This window comes from Spodoptera frugiperda, chromosome 31 (genome assembly GCF_023101765.2).
Source record: "Spodoptera frugiperda isolate SF20-4 chromosome 31, AGI-APGP_CSIRO_Sfru_2.0, whole genome shotgun sequence".
In the NCBI taxonomy this organism is placed as follows: domain Eukaryota; kingdom Metazoa; phylum Arthropoda; class Insecta; order Lepidoptera; family Noctuidae; genus Spodoptera; species Spodoptera frugiperda.
In genome coordinates, this window is record NC_064242.1 from 11,354,612 (window position 1) to 11,370,068 (window position 15,457).

Genomic DNA, 15,457 nt, shown 5'->3' on the forward strand with positions numbered 1-15,457 from the left:
CGTGACGTGCATAGGCCCTTAGAAGCAGTAGGCACTAACCTTTTAAAAACTAAAAAAGGGACAGGATGATATATAAATAAAACACCAATATTAATATAAAATATGTATTATTCATCTTCAATAATTAGGAGAATGTCATCTAAGAATTGTGTAGGGGGTCGGGGTACGTAGGTCTATATTTTCTTGGTATCTTTCCCAACTGAGATACCATATTATACAGGCTGAGATGCACGCCACTGACGAATAACGGATAAAATCGCCTCATCTTCCAAGACTCTTCTGCCAATAGAGTTACCTACTGCGACCAGTCGCAATCGTACAATTTACACAGCGATCCATGTCGTCAATATCCGATTGATAGGCTTAAACAGTTGTCCAAAATAGAGAGTCATAAAGCCGAGATCGTGGGGTTAAACAATAAAACATGGAAAATACGTGCGCACTCAGAACGAAACACAACGAACGAGTTTCATCTGTCAATCGGTGACTGACTGGTGTCAGATAGAAGTATTGCCGGGAGGCATTATTTAAAAAGTATTTATTTAATTTCACAGAGTACGTTATACGTAAATGATTATTTAGTTTTATAACTTAATTTAAGTTTTCTCGCTTTCTAGATAGAAACAAGGTACCATATTTTGTGATTTCCTTTAGAAAAATATGACGGTTTTTTTAAATATACATTTCAACTAGTTAACTGCTGGGCCCAAAAGTCCCCTTCTCCTCCTTTACTTTTATACCAATATTCATTTTTGAGGATTCACACATAGGTATGTACAAAAATATTTCGTTAAAATAAAACAACACTATTTAAATAATAAGTTTTTAATCAATCAATGAATCATCTTCTAAATTAAATCATCTTTTTATTACATAAAATAGAGAAAGACAATGTATCTAATTTTGTGAGTGACTCGATTGTTAATAAAACAAAACATTGATTCGTCATCGAATAATAATTATAATATTATTTACACAAAACAACACTTGCTTGCAATGATACAATAAAAACGGTCGAAAGAAATTACAAAAAAGTCCTTCAATTTTGGTTCGTTTAAAAAAATATGACGATACATAATTATATCAATTATGATTATCAGATCTATTAACAGTTTACTACAAAAATCTTATTGCACGCAAGATTTTATTACAAAACACAATTGGCACAGAAAAAAAAACAAAAATACGTCGAGAATTGATGCGTATTCAAAGTTTCCTTATTCGAATGTAGGTACACTTGTTCGATATGATTCGCTTATCGGTTACGTTACTTCATTAAAATAGGAGTATTATGTTATTATGATACAAATATATTTACACTTCGTAAGTTTCTAACGGCTTAACTAATGAAGGCACCAGAGTGAGGTCGGTGGAGGTATTACACCTGGAACAGAAAAAAAAACAAAGTTCTTAGGTACTATAGAGTATAAAAAATATGCTACCAATAAAAAAATACATACATGTATAAAACAATTTTTCAAAGTAAGGAAAAATGTTAATGGTACATTATTATTTGAGTATTGTTAACACAATTTCGATTCGGTTTTCATAGCACTTACATAAAATCGCACGAAAATGGCGTTGTTAAACATCCGTGCTCCAAACTATCGCATTTGTACCCAACGCACAAGATGGACAATTCTGTAACAATGAAAAAAAATGTTTAGTGGCGTAATAACTAACAATCACATAAAATACATTCTGAAAAATATCATATATTCTGAGAAATATCATACGTAAAATATTGCGACACCATATTATAGCTCGTACCGTCATAAAGTAATCAAATCTCGTATAAAGTCAAGTCTGTAGCCCTACCTAAATCTATAAAGCCCTAATTTGACACAAGTTTACACTGAAATACTACTGTCGTAGTACTCGTAGTGCGTAGTTCACAGTGCGTAGTTCGTAGCACATAGATCGTAGTCCGTTACGCGTAGTTCGTAGCAGCGTAGCAGCATTTGCTGCTATTAATCTCGTATACGCGCAAAGCGTGAACTCAATACGAGAACCGGCCGCATGGAAAGATTTAACTAACTCTACGCATTAGTCGATTTGCATTTAAAAACTTTATATACCTATAGGAATTCTCACATTATTCTATTTTATTTATCAATTTTTAATAACAAATATTCAATTTAACCTTTTAATAAATCTATGCAACTGTAAATTAACTTGAATAAATAGTTTGAATACTTACAACAATACTTTCGATTGCATTCGCTAATTGCTCCTCCATGATTTTAACATCGCCGTGATCCAGAACTTCCTGCAAATAGAGAGATGATTGACTGAGTTAGTTATAAAAATATAATATCTTGATACTCATATTCTAATAAAGAAAAAAATATCTATCTATACACATAATGCCAGCATATCATACTAAACCAATCGGTAAAATATTAACTACAAATAAATACTATTTCCTCTTATTTCTTGGATCAGTACTACTTCTATATACATAATTAATTTTTTGTCAAGGATAAATACAAAGATATTTAAGACTTACATTGCGAACACATTAACATTTATCCCAATAAATGAATAAATAATATAATTAGGCTTCATTAATTTATCTTGTTAAAAAAAACATTAATATAATTCTTAGTTATTTTTTAACTGTTTTGTTGGTAATCTTTATATGTTTATTTAAATATTACATAAACCACAACGAGAAAGTATTTTTATTTAATGGGTCATCAGATAATGCTTATTTAAAACAAAAAAATAACTAATATAATTCTTTGACAATTCTTAAGTAAAAAGATTTTAAAGTTTAAAAGACAAAGCAAACTAGGTTACCTCCTGACAGCGTTTGACAGCATTGGAGAGGTCGGGGCGCTTGGTAACGAGGCGCGCGGCGGCGCAGGCGCAGCTGACGGAGGCGAGCCGCTCGGCGCCCGCCACCACGCTGGCGTTGGACGCGTGCTGCGAGCCGCACGACATGTGCGCGCTCGCCTGCGACATCGACGACGCGCCGCGCCGCCACTCCTGCGCACACACTCTCTTACTGCAACCACTAGCTGCTACAACTACAGTGCTCATATATCAAAGTGACGTGACGATCTTAACAAATTTATTGCATTCAAAAAATGTTTTATCTTTTGTTTAAAAAACATCTAATAAGTATAAAATAAGACAAAAAGTAAAAGAAACCACAAGGCAGAAGATATTAAATCAAACAACCCAGGTTACCACGTCATTAAAATTAAATATATCGACCGAAACCATTATTAGGTTGACATGATTCTCAAATTGATTAGTACAATCAAACATACTTAATCTAATGCAATTATACTTTAGTCACAATGGATGGTAATTATTAATGAGAAACAAACCGTTACCATACTGACCTCTGTATCAGTCTTAGCATCAGCGTCCCCTATAGACCTAACGAGCTCCTTCGAGATAGCCATTAAGAGGTAATTTGTAATTTTCGCTTTGGTTTCAGCAGTCACTTCTCTACTATTAATCATATTGATGTCGTTGCACAGTCTGGTCAGGTCGTCGTCCACAGTGTTGTGCACCCGTTCGAACAGGTCCTCGATCAGCTGCCCGACCAGCTGGCTGCGCATCGCCGGGCACGAGCAGCGAGACTCCGGCGTTATGTAGCTCATACTATGATGCATTCTCCCGTAGTCTGTCTTCTTTGGTACCGCCGTGTATACAGAATAGCCTTCGTCAATATATTCAGTCCTATCCGGCTGCAATTCTACGCGAGAAGCGTGGAACGACTGTCGCATAGTTTCACTCCTCAATTCTTCTAACTCTTCAGTTTTGATGGACAACTCGTGACTCAAAGTCTTTACCTTCTCGTCACACTTCCTTTTGCATTGTGTTAAAGCTTTCTGAGTCAAAGCAAGCTGTTTTTCCAGAGATTCGACCTGAGAACACATTTCTTCTTAGAATTTCTTCGAAGGCTTCCATGCATATTTACACATCACAACCACAGTACGGAGCATGCACTGTCGTGAGCCGAGCGATTTGATCCATCAAAATAGGTGTGAAGCATTCATGCACTGTGTGTTAGTTTAAAAAGCAGCAAAACATTAATAGCGTTACCATTAGCATACCCAAAGCAACTACACATATAGCTAAGCCATTAACTACTAGCTAACTATAAAATATTGAAGTTACACATATCGCCAAAATTATGAATAAAACTAATTATCCTCCACCAATGAGATACGTTAAAATTAAGGTAAATACCGTTCCCATACTTTCTTAGATAAATTATTAAAAAACTATTATTTCCAATTTAAGTAATCTGCTATTCATTATCGCCCCTATTTTATGTTAGCCTTTCAAACATACCTCCTCCTTAAGTTCACTATTAGTTACTTCTAGATCTTGATTATTCTTGTAGGCTCGAGCCAGTTCCTTCCTAATAGACTCCAAGTCCCCGACGAAACTCTTCTCCGCCCTTTTCGCTGATTCCTTGTGAGACTTCAGATCAGTGTCCAAGTGTTTATTCAATTTTCTCAACTGCTCTATCTCTTTCTGTAATCAAATTCGTTTCAAATTAAATTCTTAATCTGCTCTATTTATGTTATTTAGGTAGAACTTCCAAAAGTTATACAAAAAGTCAAAACGCATCAACACGTTAGTATCTTAATTTCTTAAATGCCATAGTAGCAAATATTAGGTTTTTTAAGAAAGTTATGTACAGATACTCTTACTACTACTACTTCTGAGAAGCACATACCTTGAACTTAGCATCGAGGCTCCTGAACGCTATTTCAGATTTCCTAACTTCTTGTTCTGCTTTGTTTAGCTCGCTGTGTAGATTCGCATTCTGATCTTTGAGGAGTTTAGTATCTCTCTCGGCTTTCTCCAACGCTATGCGCATTCCTGATTCAGACTCTTCTACTTCTTTCAGTTTCTTCTTTAGCGGTTCAAAGCACTTCCTGTAGTGGTCACGCTCATTTTCTACTTTTATAACCTGAAAAAAAATTACAATCATCAGTAGAGTTAATAGTGAAATCGTAACCTCTATAAAAATCGTGACCATGACACTCAGTTTAAATTAAGACCTAATTCAATCACAAATTAAAAGACACATGAATATAAGTACGTAAATTTCTTTTAATTAGAATACATAGAAATTACATAAAACACAGAACCTATGCAAATATTTTATTACAACGCTTCTAATCAACAAATAACTAAACCATCTTACCCTGTTCTTGAGTGTGGTCTCCAATGTTTGTGACTCCTGGATCCTCTTCTTGTATCCGCCCTCCATCTCCGCCCACATGTCGTCTGCTTGCGTCAACATCTCCAAGTACGCTGCCTCTCTTCTCTCCAGCTCTGAGACCCTGTTCTTAAGTTCTTGCTCGCTGATCAATAACGCTCGTATCTTCGTGCCCATCGCTGGGTCTGCGGGTTGCTGCAGATGAAACAAGTTCTTCGTTAATATTTATTGTCAATAAATTCACAGCAATGATGTCATACACAATTTTGTAAAATCAAATACTGAGTCTCTTATTTTCCATGATTACAACTAACAACTGCAACTACATGAATCTAAAATCTACAAAATCCTGTAATATGTCACACCTACAGTAAAACGAAGTATCGAACACTGAAAATACTATTAACATTAACAACGTCTAAAGCAATAAGAAAGCGCAACACTTATCAGTTCTCTGATTCTTAGCAAAACCCGATCAAGATTTCATCAAACGAATCGTCATGCTTTGAGATTTAATGTGCTACTGCGTACGATACTCGTAAAACAACGCTCTAATTCGCACAAGTATGTGTGACTACGTTATCAGGAAACACTATGAATGGTATTCAAGCTGTGCACTATTACATCAGTTCAATCTGTTATGCGAAACTTGGTTTTGTTTGATGCATAATATATATATTTCCATTATTATCGAATTGGTAAGAATAAAAAAGAACTACGTACTACTACATCAGGCGAGATAGCGGCCAAACGTCGGCCCATTCAATATATATAAAAAAAAAAAAAAAAAAAATGACCTATCCTAAAACCTCGTGATGATATAAATAATTTTACTCGTTAAACGATATTTGGTTCCATAAAGTAACGTCACTAATAGAAGAATGACATATTTCTAAGGTAACAATTATATGACAAACCTTTCCAGTTTCTTGATCTTTTCTCAACTGTGATTCTAAATCTGAGATTTCTTCTTCAATCTTCTCTTTCTTAGCTTCTCCTCCGCAGACCGTTGCCGTTATCTGTCTCTTTGCAGTATCCAATTCTTCTTCCAATTGATGGACTCTCTGTTCGAGCTTTCTTTTCGTTTCTTCAGTTTGACTTTCTATCCTCTTCTTTTCGGTTAATAACCTGAAAAAATGAGAAATCATGTTAGGATTATGATACAGTTTTTCTAGAAAAAATAATGATAAGTATCCTTTTGATGTAATCTATAGTATAAAAATTCCACGATTTTGCATTCGTTGGAAAGGTCTCGAGCTCCGTGAGGTTTATAGCAAAGAAAATTCAGGATGCAATAAAAAATCAGGAAATCAGGGAAAATCATTGGTGGCGAAACAGAGTTCGCCGGGTTTGCTAGTTCATTTTAAAATTATGTTAACTCACTTGTTGACTTGTTTCTGCAACTCCTGTTCGGTGGGCGTGGACCCGGTGGTGATGTCGTTCCAGGCGACGAGCGCACCGCACCGGGTGCCGTACTGCCGGCACTCCTGCCGTATCTGCTGCACGGCCTTGCGAGTGTCCTCGCCGTAGCCACTCATACGGCTTATTAGAGCTCGCTGTGGAAGAAAGCATTAGAAATAATTGTCTAATTGACTAATTAGGATTAGGATTACTCATGATTATCAACATATCAGCCCAGGTTCACTCGCTACAGGGTATATAGGCCACTCTCTTTTTAACCGACTACCTAAAAAGGAGGAGGAGGTTCGTAATTTGGTTGGTATGCTATTTTTGTTGCTTTCTTTTTCTATGTAGGTACCTATGTAAAACTGATTACGCCGAGGTTTATGGACCGATTTACTTGACTTTTTTTGTTCGACAAGAAATAGCTGTATGATCTTATAAAATAATGAAGTAGATTGGTTCGATAGTTCTATTTCATGAGCACTATAATTACGATTACTATTTCACGATACTTCGTATATTTCCACGGCAATAACTTAAGTATTGCTAATCTGATTTACTTGATTCATTTTTTTGTTTTGATAGGGTATACTTTTAAATTGGAAGGTACTGCTGTTACCTGGTCAGCATTTGGTGATGAGATCGCAGAAAAATTGAGAATGACCCTCAAATCATAAGGACAATTCCATAAGGCTGTTCAAGCATTTAAGCCTGATGATTATCATTTAATGTCGATGAGCTGATGTTGGAAGGTACAACTCCTCAATGGATAGGAGTTCAAAGGAAATTCTTTCAAAAATATACTTACACATGAACTGACAATTGTATTCTTTGAGGATATTAGTTTGACCTGATCAAAGAAGATAAAACTCATTAGGTTTAGATTTAGGTTCCAATGGATGTGGTCATATCCCATTTGTATAAAGTATACTTACAGCAAACGAATTGAGAATTGTATTCTTTGAAGTTATGACCTGATTAAAGAAGATTATCATTAGGTTTGGCTCATCAGGTTTAGATTTAGGAATAGATGTGGCCATATTTCGTTTATTTGCGACTTGTTTCATTATTTACCTATGCCTATTAAATTAAAAATAAAAACTATGTTTAAAAAAACTGACATCAAAAACCATAAACAAGGCATCTGTGGTAACACATTTTTTGGATTTTTGTTTTCGATTTATCGTTAATGGATTTAAACATAGTTTTATTTTTTCTTTTATTCAATTACGATACTATTCCTTCCATCTCTACTTGACTAACTCATCCCTATTACAAACATGGTCAATATCCCTTTCAAAGTTCTAATGTTAGTAGTTAGTAAAGATTATCTATGTCAGGTTCCTGCACATTTAATATTAAAAGTAATATATATACCTTTCCACCACACGATAGATCAGCTCCAACTGCTTGGACGACGTTCCACGCTATCAGTGCCGGCACCGCTCTCTCCAACTTCTCTAACCTCGTGCGTAACTCATTCTGGAAATATAAACATATTTTTCTGTAACATCATTATACAGAACATCATTTAAAGTATTATTTTGAAGAACCAATCAAAATTAATTTCCATTTGTCTATACAAAAGTGTCTAATTCTCTCTCTCTTTCTTGTTCAAAAAACGCAACCGCAACTGTAATTACAGGAACAAAATGTTTGAATATTTAGTAATCAATGTCAAGTGTTTTACCTCTCTCGCTTTTAATGTGCACTCCCTATTGGTAAGCTCAGCCATCAGGCGCTCGGCCTGTGACCGAGAACATTCTCGTTGCTCCGTCATGTCCCTTAGTTGAGCTGAACAGAGCTCATAGTCCATCTCAAGCCTGGAAACGAAAAATATCTCTTTAGCAATAAAAAAACAGTAAGAACAACACCATTGCCAGCTATGGTTGAATGAAAAGAGTGAACATTTTTAGGAGTCAATGTTATCATTAGAATTTTCGTAAATGACAAGAAACTTGTTAGAAAGTCGTTAGAAAACTTGTCGAAAAATTGTGGCTAAACTGCTAAATTCATAGATAAGTAATAGGTATACAATTATAATTAGAATTCCTTCATAAATATTCAACATTTTTGTAAGGCCGTCGACTGCATTCCTATCCATTACTATCGCGTTCAAACTAAATAAACATTATCGCTATGCATATTTAAATGTGATAATGACGTCACGATACTTACTGCTGCCAATGTAAACGGGTGTCATTTTCGATTTCTTCTAGTTCACAGCAATCTTCCTCTAATCTCTCGTACTTGTCTTGTAATTCGGATAGTTGCGTTTCGAGCTCCTATAAAACAAAGTCAAAACTTTATACTTACTCACAATGGAAAATCTTCTTGAGGCTATCATACCAATCAACGCTAACATGAAAGTCGTTAAGTTATTTGTTCACATTTACCTGTATTCTGTTTTCAAGAAGGAACTCTTTCTGCAATCTCTGTGCTAATTTAGCCTCTTTAACGTCTTGTGCTGCTTCGTAAATCGAGATCTTTCCCTCCAAGAACTTAAGCCTCCTCTCGTAATACTGCTTGTGTTTCTTTCCCAACTTCACACACCTACACTCCAAGCCGTCTCCATCTTCTTTAGTACTTAGTGTCCTATTTCTAACTCCTTGTCTCTCTAACTTCTCTCTTATACTATTCAGTCGTTGTATTTCGGTGTTTAGCTCACCGCTACATTCAAAACTTTCGTTGACGTCTGTTTGCGTACTCTTTGACTCTGTCTCAACACCTTCAAAGATGCCGCTCTCCTGCAGAACGTTGCTTGGTTTTCGCTCTTCACTGCAAAGACTCTCCAAGGACTCGCATTTGTATCCTTTCTGTTGGTAAGGCGTTACTGTTGCGATCGCCTTTTGAGTCTTGTCAGTTTCTTGTTTGAATCTCAGGTCACATATTTTTTTCGGTTTTACCTTAAAACGGCAATTTGGTTATTGTTTTAATTATTGCTAAACTATTACATTGTAATGGCTATTGATTGTTGATTATTTTTAATGTCAAATAATAATGACAGTTTATGTAAGTTTTTTACTCACCTGATAGCATTCATCTTCGCTGACAGAACTGCTCAACGCTTGTAGGTTGTATAGCAGCATTAGAACTTGCTCCAAGCAGGCCCTATCCTCCGCAGACGCCGCATTCAGTATCATTTGTTCCAAATGTTCCTTGACTGGGTTGCTTTTGAGGGAATCACTGGTGGCTTCGGAGTTCTTGTCTAAAATGTCGGCTAGCACTTGGGCCCTCGCAAAATCTTCTTTGAAGTCATCGTGTGGTGTTCCCAAGTGCCTTCGGGGATTACAGGGGCTACTAGGAGCGTGTGGGGATTTGTATCCGGAATCCATTCGTTTGAGTTCAGGCGACGCGGAATCCTTGATACGTGAGCCTGGAGATACACAACCCGAATCTGTGTCCGTGAGGTTGTCTCTGGGACCCTGGAAGAGAACACAAACAACTATATCACTTGATATCTACACACCTACAGAAAAAAGTACTGTTTTCAGACCACTGAATAATCTAGCAATCCTTGTAAATATCGCGAATGTAGACAATTGCATTTTGCAAGAAGGTTAGACGGTATTACGTTACGTTTTTCGAAACACAACAATCACTTTACATCACACATATGATACTAAATCGAAATAAAAATGGGTGCCAAGCATCGGACCGAACTCTCTCGTTAATTGGACCGTAGTGGTTCTGTTTAGGCGGCTAGCGGCTTAACAAGCGCGTTGTTGTAGGCGTTGACAAATATACCTGAGTAAAGCGTTTTTTTCTTTCTGATACAGATTAAGTATGTTGTAGAATGTTGCTACTATAATAGGCGGTCGTTCGTCGCTCGTGCAAACATAATAACCAGCTAACATGGAGTTATTGAGACGAGTTTCGCTTCCTCATTCACAATTCCTTTGTGTCCGGCATTGAAGGATTTACTTAGAAATAAGTTAAAGGTTGCAATGATCTTGTCCTAAACAGAATAAAAGAATCGCGAATCTAGCGTCACTCTATTGTATCTATAAACAAACAGTTTGAGGACAGATCAATTCCAATCAATTAATTACAAGGCGAAGCGTTTCGTAAAAAAATAACGAATCGATTATTCTATTAGTTGCCAACAAATTAGTTCCGCAACAAATCCCATGCGGTACAGATGGACAGATTGCTAGCGATCTCCAAACATTGAGAGAGTTAGATGCAAAGCGTAAAATTACTGGATAATTACTTTGGAAGCTATAATTGAGTTAACGAAGGCGGCTAGACATGTTTATTGTGACTTACTCGTGTTATTGATGGGGGTATTAAATTAATTTTGTGGACCGTATCAAGTTGCGGCTAACGGGTACACATGAGATAAATTGTCTGGCTTGCTGACGGAGAGAAAATCTTCGCTGTGGCTTACCGACTTCTTAACTGATTCTTACAAAGAGAATTTATGAAGTCATCCGGTGATGAATTGTTATACCTTTGTGAATCATGTGGACATTTACATAAGTCAGTTTAAAGACAACATAATGCCTTAAGTGATGTCTGCTTGGGCACGGTATGCGTCAATGAATGTTGTAATTACTTTTGTAATAACTGGAGACGTTCTTAACGTAGGTAAATGAAATAATTAGTGAAGATTCTGGTAGAGACGTACGGCTAAGATAAGGGAGATAACAGAAATATGTGCTTCCTGGTAAAACATCATATAAATATTTTACTAGCTTTATTATTTTACTACAACGGACGGACTTTGTGACTTAATTTAAAAAAAAAATAGCCTAAGTTACTCCTAAGTACATCAGCTACCTATAAAAAACCCGTCATAAACAATCCAGCCATTTCAGAGTTTAGCTGGAACAAAAAGACAGACAGACAAAAAATATTGTAAAAAGTATTATTTTGATATCGCTTGTATATTCATATGCATGTAGTAAAAATGAGTTATTTCAATATTACAAACAATTTTATTTATGAGTCTAGATAACATTCGACGTCACACCACTTTGATTTCAGTTAGAAGTTATTAAAAATGTTTATAACGTACTTACTACTTAATGTAACGCTATTAATACATATACCGTAAAATACCGTCTAGCATATCAATGCACTAGACATGGAACAAACAGTAAAGTATCCGGATATGAATAAAAACATTGCCTCTAAACTGCGCAGTACCTTACTTAAGTCACTACCAATTTACTTAGTAAACATAGGTATAGATATGTTTTATTTATCAACGTGAGTGATACGAAGGTGAATGACTAAGAGAATGAGGTAAGCAGCCATCGAATTGTCCCATAAGCCATAAGCGAACATACGTCCGGTCCCCCGGCCGCCATAGAAATGAAATAAGTGGCAATACCGTTAATAATGATCAATGGCACATTGGCGTATCCGTTAAAACTTTAAGTTATATTTGAAAGAACATTACGGTGTGTTCATATTGTGCTGTCCCAGAAAGGAATACTTTATACTTTGGAATGAGCGCCTAGCAATTCAAGTTGTTTAGGATTAATTGAAATAAATGTTTTGACTTTGACTTTGAAAATACACGATTTATGAAACGCGTAGAGGTGTTCAGATTGTTTGGTAGTTATAAATAAATAAATGATAATTATTTTTGCAAGTTGGTTATAAGATAACACTTTAACACGTCAATCTTTGAAATAACTAGATGAGGCCGGCATTTCCTATAGGACTACTCTGATAAGCCGAAACAAACTCAGAGGTCATCATCTCTTTTAAAGTTCAGACAATCAAATAAAGGATAATGAGAGAGAACATAGTACACGAGATAGAGTTATTAAATATGTGAATAATGATTTTACAAAAGACGTGAAAGACTTTAAATATATTTTTATAATAGGTAACTATCGTGAGACATAGTAAATTAACTAAAAAATTTACTAAAAACTACACAGTTTACTAAAAAACATTAATGGAGAAAAGCTCTACTAGTTTCGAAACGAGTTCAGTTTAAACCGTGAGTTTTTTATAGTTCATTGATAGAATATATTAAATAAATCACAGTTTTATTGAAATACGCCTGCATTTTAACACTCGCACCTACATTTTTTAGTTTACTTAAGTGGCTCATTTGCACTTAAGTGACAAATTAAATATTCATTAGACCATCGATCACAGATAATACCTACTCTGTGCAGATAATCTAAAAACTATTCTAACTCTATAATGGGAGAGCTTTGCTTCGGCACGAATGGGCCGGCTCGACCGGACTGATACCACGGCCTCACAGAAGTCCGACGTGAAACAACGCTTGCGTTGTGTTAGTGAGGTTACCGGGGGCCCAATTCCCCCTTCCCAATCCCCGATTCCTGAACAACAAACCTTAAATTCCTAACCCCCAAAAAGCCGGCAACGCACTTATAACGCCTCTGGTGTTTCAAAGGGTCCACGGGCCGCGGCGATTGCTTACTATCAGGTGATACGTATGCTCGTTTACGTGTTTCATAAAAAAAATCTAATGTAACAATAAATAGACACGTGTTCTATATACCAATTTTTCACCTTCAAAAGCCTTCTAAACACCGTCAATACAATTGATATGACTCATTGTCTCGATACTATGACTTTTGACAACTACGCCATGGCGTTTGAACGCACCTTTAGACACGGCGTCCAGTTGTTCGTGACCTCTGTCGTGTATGGAGAATGTGTGTGGCCCGGGGTCAAGGGCATTAGTAATCAATATTACGTGAGAAAGTTGTTTAAACGGAGTATTATACCTATAATAATGGTGTTTAATAAAAAAGTGGTAATTAATATTTGTATTGAATTATTGTTTGATGTAAGCGTGGGGCCCATTAGGGCTGATGCCGACCCGGAGCTGCAGACTACCTAGCGGATTTACTGGGGCTCCGGCTCGAAAAGCAGGAGTAGGAACGGGGTGGTTTTTAGTCAGAAAGATTCTGACACTCCCTCTCGCCTCGCCCGAGAGAAGTAATTAAGTGATTTTCCCCCGTCAAAAAAAAGGTGGGTATAGATACCTAAATTTAATAGCCCTGACATCTCTAATAGCAATAGATATTTAAGTAAAATATACTATAAATACGTTGGTTTTATTGTGGTTAAAACCTTGGTCAAGGAATTACAGAGAAATTGGTACCTAGTCTCTAATCTAAAGTCTAGACTAGTAACATTTTGTAATGATGGATTAACTCCTAAGAAAATCTTGTAATCGCGCAATGTTTCAGTAACACAATCAAATCCAATCTCTATGAATTAGGTACATTGTATTAATGTTTTATGTAAGACATAGTGATTACATGACTTGTAAATTCAACACTTAAATCGCAGTGTATTTTACGTCTTAACTAGTGATTAAATAGACGCAATTTGGATAAAAACAAAATTCACATTAACTGAAAAATCTAACCCACAGTACAAAATTCACAAATCACAAAAAGAGCTAAAAATTACCTTATTAATGTTATTTCCATTCATCATTACACGTTGTAACATCCATTGAAAACCATAAGCCTTCACCTTCACGATATAATGACGTTGTTAACACAAAAACAAATAAAACAATCTAATCACGCGCGGGAAAACGTCACAGCGTTAAAAGAAAATTGGAATAAATCACTTCACAACGATTTCACTCACTTAAAAAAAAAAACAATTTAAAAAAAAAATATTTTTAAAAATGGTGTCTACCTTATCAGGATGTGCGTCTTCCAGCTCTAAAAGCCTGAACTCCATGAGCTCGAGTTGGTCGCGCGCGTCTCGCAACGCGTCCGCAAGGCGCGTGCACTCCCGCGCAGCGGCCGACGCGCGCTCCGCCGACGAACGGCATTGGCCGCATGACTGAAACGGAAGGGACCATCAGTTTTGTTGCTGTAGGACATTACTGTAAAAAGTACCTAGTAATAGTTGCAAAGAAAAACATTTTGTAATAAGTAGTAAATCTGAAAAAGTAAATCGTACAAATCCAAAAATATGACAAGTTTAAGTGTTAAAAGAACATAATTTCAACTAGTGGTAATATACTAAGTAATTTATAAATGTCTAAAGACATAACTATTATATAAAAAAACGATTTCAATATGATTACGTAAATCAAAACCTAAAAGGATTTCTATTAGGCAATTTTAAATGAATAATTATAAGCCTGGCATTTAATAAGAAATTAATTTTATAACCCTGTCCAAAAACAAAATATTAATGATACCTCCTATTGTTGGTCAGGTGGACATTTCAACATGCAAACAGCCTAGATTATATCGTTTTGACCAAATTAGAGTAGTTCTGTGTATACGATTAAAAGATTAACCTACACAGGTAACACCCACTCGGGTCGTGGTTTGGGCGCAGTTTCTATGGACAACACTCGCATGTTTCACCAATTTAGATACGAGCGGAACAAATTAGATAATGTTGAAACTATTGCCGACATATTTCATTCAATATCAACCTTTTGTAATACGCGAAACGGAAATTAATTAAATGCCTTTTAACCTATTTGTTGCAACATACAGAATTATTATTGTTTACTTATTAACAAAGCTGTTAGTGCTATGATACTGCTGACATCCTTTGTGCTATCGTAGTCGGCATAGAAATTGTTTTTAATTAATTATTATTGCTTTTCTAACCTTGTGCGTATAATGATCATCTAACTGGTTCTACCCACATTAAGAAATTGAATTATGCATTGAATATTTTCCTTAGTACCTCTTTAGTATCTGTTTGTTTAAATAAAGCCGTGTCTAACTTGTATTGTTTTATAGAAAATTAATAAAATCTTTTGAGTACACATTGAAGGAGGTAATGTAGATATGTGATGTTATTATGGTAATTCAGTGAAATTGACATAGAACCTTTGCCAATTTTCATCAAACTATTTTAATATCCTTTCGAAAC

General features: G+C 35.8%; 1 protein-coding gene across 3 annotated transcripts in view; it reads right to left on the reverse strand.

The window, feature by feature from the left end:
• Window positions 1-809: 809 nt before the first annotated feature.
• The window catches only part of LOC118281944 (restin homolog), a 133,480-nt gene continuing 118,832 nt past the window's right edge, over window positions 810-15,457 (reverse strand). For 2 of the 3 annotated variants that reach the window (XM_035602788.2, XM_050707541.1), the window contains 16 exons: window positions 14,252-14,401; window positions 9,628-10,023; window positions 8,995-9,504; window positions 8,777-8,883; window positions 8,289-8,421; window positions 7,976-8,080; window positions 6,578-6,750; window positions 6,112-6,322; window positions 5,180-5,389; window positions 4,706-4,942; window positions 4,315-4,500; window positions 3,354-3,884; window positions 2,803-2,991; window positions 2,201-2,269; window positions 1,560-1,641; window positions 810-1,384 (listed from right to left, as the gene is read on the reverse strand). In XM_035602788.2, coding sequence (XP_035458681.2) covers window positions 1,585-1,641; window positions 2,201-2,269; window positions 2,803-2,991; window positions 3,354-3,884; window positions 4,315-4,500; window positions 4,706-4,942; window positions 5,180-5,389; window positions 6,112-6,322; window positions 6,578-6,750; window positions 7,976-8,080; window positions 8,289-8,421; window positions 8,777-8,883; window positions 8,995-9,504; window positions 9,628-10,023; window positions 14,252-14,401 — 3,264 coding nt within the window. In that variant the 3' untranslated portion in view covers window positions 810-1,384; window positions 1,560-1,584. The remainder of the gene's footprint in view (window positions 1,385-1,559; window positions 1,642-2,200; window positions 2,270-2,802; window positions 2,992-3,353; window positions 3,885-4,314; window positions 4,501-4,705; window positions 4,943-5,179; window positions 5,390-6,111; window positions 6,323-6,577; window positions 6,751-7,975; window positions 8,081-8,288; window positions 8,422-8,776; window positions 8,884-8,994; window positions 9,505-9,627; window positions 10,024-14,251; window positions 14,402-15,457) is intronic. The other variant, XM_050707540.1, reaches the window with a different exon arrangement.